General features: G+C 49.9%; 1 protein-coding gene across 1 annotated transcript; it reads left to right on the forward strand.

Moving 5' to 3' along the window:
* The first annotated feature begins 477 nt into the window (after positions 1–477).
* ADORA3 (adenosine A3 receptor) lies at positions 478–3713 on the forward strand. Its single transcript, XM_008068922.2, has 2 exons — positions 478–827; positions 2629–3713. Exons 1-2 carry the CDS (start codon positions 478–480, stop codon positions 3233–3235), a joined length of 957 nt encoding a protein of 318 aa, XP_008067113.1. The 3' UTR covers positions 3236–3713.
* The last annotated feature ends 288 nt before the right edge of the window (positions 3714–4001 follow it).

A 4001-nucleotide genomic window follows, 5' to 3' on the forward strand; every position in this document is an offset into this window, starting at 1 on the left:
CACGAGTCTTCGTCACGCCCCCTCCTCTGCTCTTTCCATCTTTTTGCTGAGAGTTTCTGGCCCTGTACTTCCTCTTGGCCCATCTCACTTCCTGAAACGTCCCCGAAAGAGGGTTGCTTATCTTGACAGAGCTCAAAGAGTCATCTGGGGGCAGGGGAAGGCGGAGAGGCTTTGAGGGTGTCTGGAAAGCCAAGACCAACAGCACTTTTCAGATTCGGTCCACACAGAACTGTCCTCCCAGCTTCTGGGTGCTAGGGGATGTGGCCCAAAAGGGTGCTGGTGGTGTCCACCCTGCGGACGAGCCCCTTCTAAGGAGGGCGGTCTCCAAGACATTGCCCCGCCGGAGAAGAGAAGGAATTGAGGGAGTTGTGACTTTTACACTGTCGCTGCACATGGACCTCTGGGGAGACGTCTGGGCCACACGGAGGCATCTCGCCAGCTCACCTGTGGCCTTGGGGGCTCCCCTGGGAAGGCGAGATGCTGGTCAACAGCACCGCCCTGTCGCTGGCCAGCGTCACCTACATCACCGTGGACATCTTCATCGGGCTCTGCGCCATCGTGGGCAACGTGCTGGTCATCTGGGTGGTCAAGCTGAACGCCAGCCTGCAGACCACCACCTTCTATTTCATCGTCTCCCTAGCCCTGGCTGACATTGCCGTCGGGGTGCTGGTCATGCCGCTGGCCGTTGTGGTCAGCCTGGGCATCACAATCCACTTCTACAGCTGCCTTTTCATGGCCTGCCTCTTGTTGGTCTTCACCCACGCCTCCATCATGTCCCTGCTGGCCATTGCTGTGGACCGATACCTGCGGGTCAAGCTCACGGTCAGGTAGCCTGCAGGGCAAGAGCGGATGCGGGGCGGGGCAGGGAGAGGGAAAGGGAGCTGCAGAGCGCCCATCCCAGCCCTTCTGAGCAAAAATGAATCCGGCTGGGCCCTTGAGGTTGAAAGAGGGCAGTGTATGTCTTGTTGCAGTATGGCCCGTGAGGAGCTTAGCAAGGATGAGCCGGGACCCGGGGACTAGAACCGGAGGGGTGCTCCCATCCCCCGCCACTGACGCTGGCAGAGGCTCAGTGCCCCCAGCTCTAATTACTGATCCCCGGCTAAAATGATGAAGCCTTGATGCATCTTTACTTACTGGACGAATAAATGCCCTTGAGTTTTAGGAACGACAGAACCCTACGAGATAAGATTTACTCTTTTAGGAGAAGCAAGCCGATAAGAGGAGATAAACTGATGATTCCGTTGCTTTGCAAATGTAGGTTATTATTTTATCTTTGCTCCCTGGTCTCTGTCTACCCCAATGTTGAGAGAGGGATTATTAGAATATGTATTTTTTCCTTCTCCTCCTCCTCCTTCTCCTCTTGAAGAGAGCAGACTGCCAAATGGTGGAATCGAATTCCCTGGGTGTCCTAAATTGCATCGGTGTCGTTTCTCCGCTTTTCTCTTGAGGAAAAGGCAGGAGAGGAAGCTACGAACAGGCGTTGGATATAAACAAGTCTGGGTTCAAATTGCTGATCTTGAGCTCTGATCTTGGACAAGTTCCTTAACTCTCTCTCCTTCAGTTTCCTCATCTGTATCACCATGGTTAAGATATCTTGAGCTCGGACACCATGTTTCAATTTTAGCCCTATCACTTATTTCTAGCTTGTGTAAGTTACTTGTTTGTGTTTCTCACTTTTACTTATAAAACGGAGATAATAATTGTACTTTCCTCATAACATGAATGAGTTAACATACGTAAAGCTCTTAGAAAAAAATTCTTGGCACACGGTCTATGCTCAACCGATGCTGGCTATAATTACTTCCAGTTTCAAGATTGCCAGCCGTAAAGTGGAGATTATCACAAAATATCTCCAGTTTGGTGTGAGATTTAATTGAGATAAAATGTACTTGGTACAGCATTGTTACTTAGCTATATAAGTTTCCTTCTTGTAGTCTGTAAGTTTCCAGGAAGTGCGGTTAAGGGATCAATGGGGATTCTTACTGGACATGTTTTTGATGGTCCCTGAAGCCCTTAGACACGACCTTTGTAACTTCATTGACTCCAACACCAAGTACGGGTGCCCACGCAAATAGAGAAGCGGGGGGGGGGGGGCCCACAAGTGGGAGAGGCACAGTATAATCGATGAGCAGCTGCGTGACAGCTAAACCAAGCCATACAGAGCCCAGCGGGAGCGCATGCCTTGAGAAGACCATTTCTCACCAGGCGGGCGCTCCCAGAAGAATGAGAAGAGTCTTGCCTCCGGGGAACTGAAGAACTCTTGGGTTGGAAACAGAGCCCTGAGTGGTGCATGTCAACACCTGACACCAAACAAGAGATTCCTCATCCATTCTAGAGTGTTCTTCTTTAGAAAGGTTCCCAGAGAAGTCTGCTGGACTTTACTCACTGCTCATCTTGTCTTCATATCCAAGTAGAGTTTAGTGAGAATCACCATGGACTACCAGTGCTCTCCTCCCCTAAAAGAAAACTGGGAGATTGGGAGATTGAGAGAGCATATGCTTTCTCTCTCTCTCTCTCTCTCTCTCTGTCTCTCTATCTCTCTGTCTCTCTGTCTCCTTTCCCATTCCAACTCCCTGACCCTTTTAGCAATTCCTACTGGGGACTCACTGGCTCTTTTCGTTCACACAGATACAGGAGGGTCACCACTCACAGAAGAATATGGCTGGCCCTGGGCCTTTGCTGGCTGGTGTCATTCCTGGTGGGATTGATCCCCATGTTTGGCTGGAACATGAAACTGAACTCAGGGCACCACAAAAACACCACCTTCCTTTCATGCCAGTTCCGCTCGGTCATGAGAATGGACTACATGGTGTACGTCAGCTTCTTCACCTTGATTCTCATCCCTCTGGTGGTCATGTGTGCCATCTATCTCGATATCTTCTATGTCATCCGGAACAAACTCAGCCAGAACTTCTCTGGCTCCAAAGAGACCGGTGCATTCTATGGACGGGAGTTCAAGACAGCTAAGTCCCTGTCTCTGGTCCTCTTCCTGTTTGCTCTGTCCTGGCTACCTTTATCCATCATCAACTGTATGATCTACTTTAATGGTGAGGTACCAGAGGTTGCGCTGTACCTGGGCATCCTGCTGTCCCACGCTAATTCCATGATGAACCCTATCGTCTATGCCTATAAAATCAAGAAGTTCAAGGAAACCTACCTTTTGATTCTCAAGACCTGTTTGATTTGCCATCCCTGTGATTCTCTGGACCCGAGTCTTGAACAGAATTCTGAGTAGTTATCCGTGAAAGATGACGCTCCATTTCAATGACTTCCAGACTTACCGTCAATGATCACTTGAGGTCCTCTCTGCCTGGGCCCAGGGGCTTTCTACATCCTTGCTTCCTTCCACCGAGGTAAGAAGCATTTGGCAAGTGACCTCCAATTATACCTCCCTATCGCCTTCTTCCTCCACTTTAATTTTTTTTTCTTGTCCTTTTCTGATTCGATTTTCTGGAGGCCTGACTTGAGGACAATATATTATGGATATTGTGGCCTGTGCTCCTCCTTCCCAAACAGAAGGAGAAGAAGTCATGGAGTCTGAAGGGTGCCCCTTGTTGACTTACCGACAAAAGGCCCTGATTGGGCAGGACGGGTACGTGGTGGTGACTTGGTTCCACAATCTCAGTTCCATGCCGCTGTGGAACTGAGCAGAGGACCTACTCTCAGAGGATGCCTGGGAGATGGTGGGAAAAGGAGTAAACTGCGTTTAAGGGGGAACGAAACTGCTGAATTCACCTGTGGATGTATTTGAATAAAAGAAAGATGATAAGCTAACTGTTGTGTGGCTCTTTGCTGGGGTCACTTGGGGCTCAAGGGCCCAGCTGGCTGCTGCCTTTAGCACTCAGCCTGCTTGCTTCCTGGAGTTGTGTGGCAGGCTCACTCTCTTACATCTTACCCCAAAGCACCCTGCCCCTTATTCCTGGGCTGATCGGACCATTTGTCAGTTTTATGAAGCATTCATCTGTTGACGGAGAAGGATCCTTAACCGTTTCACCTGATGT

Source organism: Carlito syrichta, unplaced genomic scaffold (assembly GCF_000164805.1).
Source record: "Carlito syrichta isolate Samal-C Ts95f unplaced genomic scaffold, Tarsius_syrichta-2.0.1 Scaffold311678, whole genome shotgun sequence".
Lineage (NCBI taxonomy): Eukaryota > Metazoa > Chordata > Mammalia > Primates > Tarsiidae > Carlito > Carlito syrichta.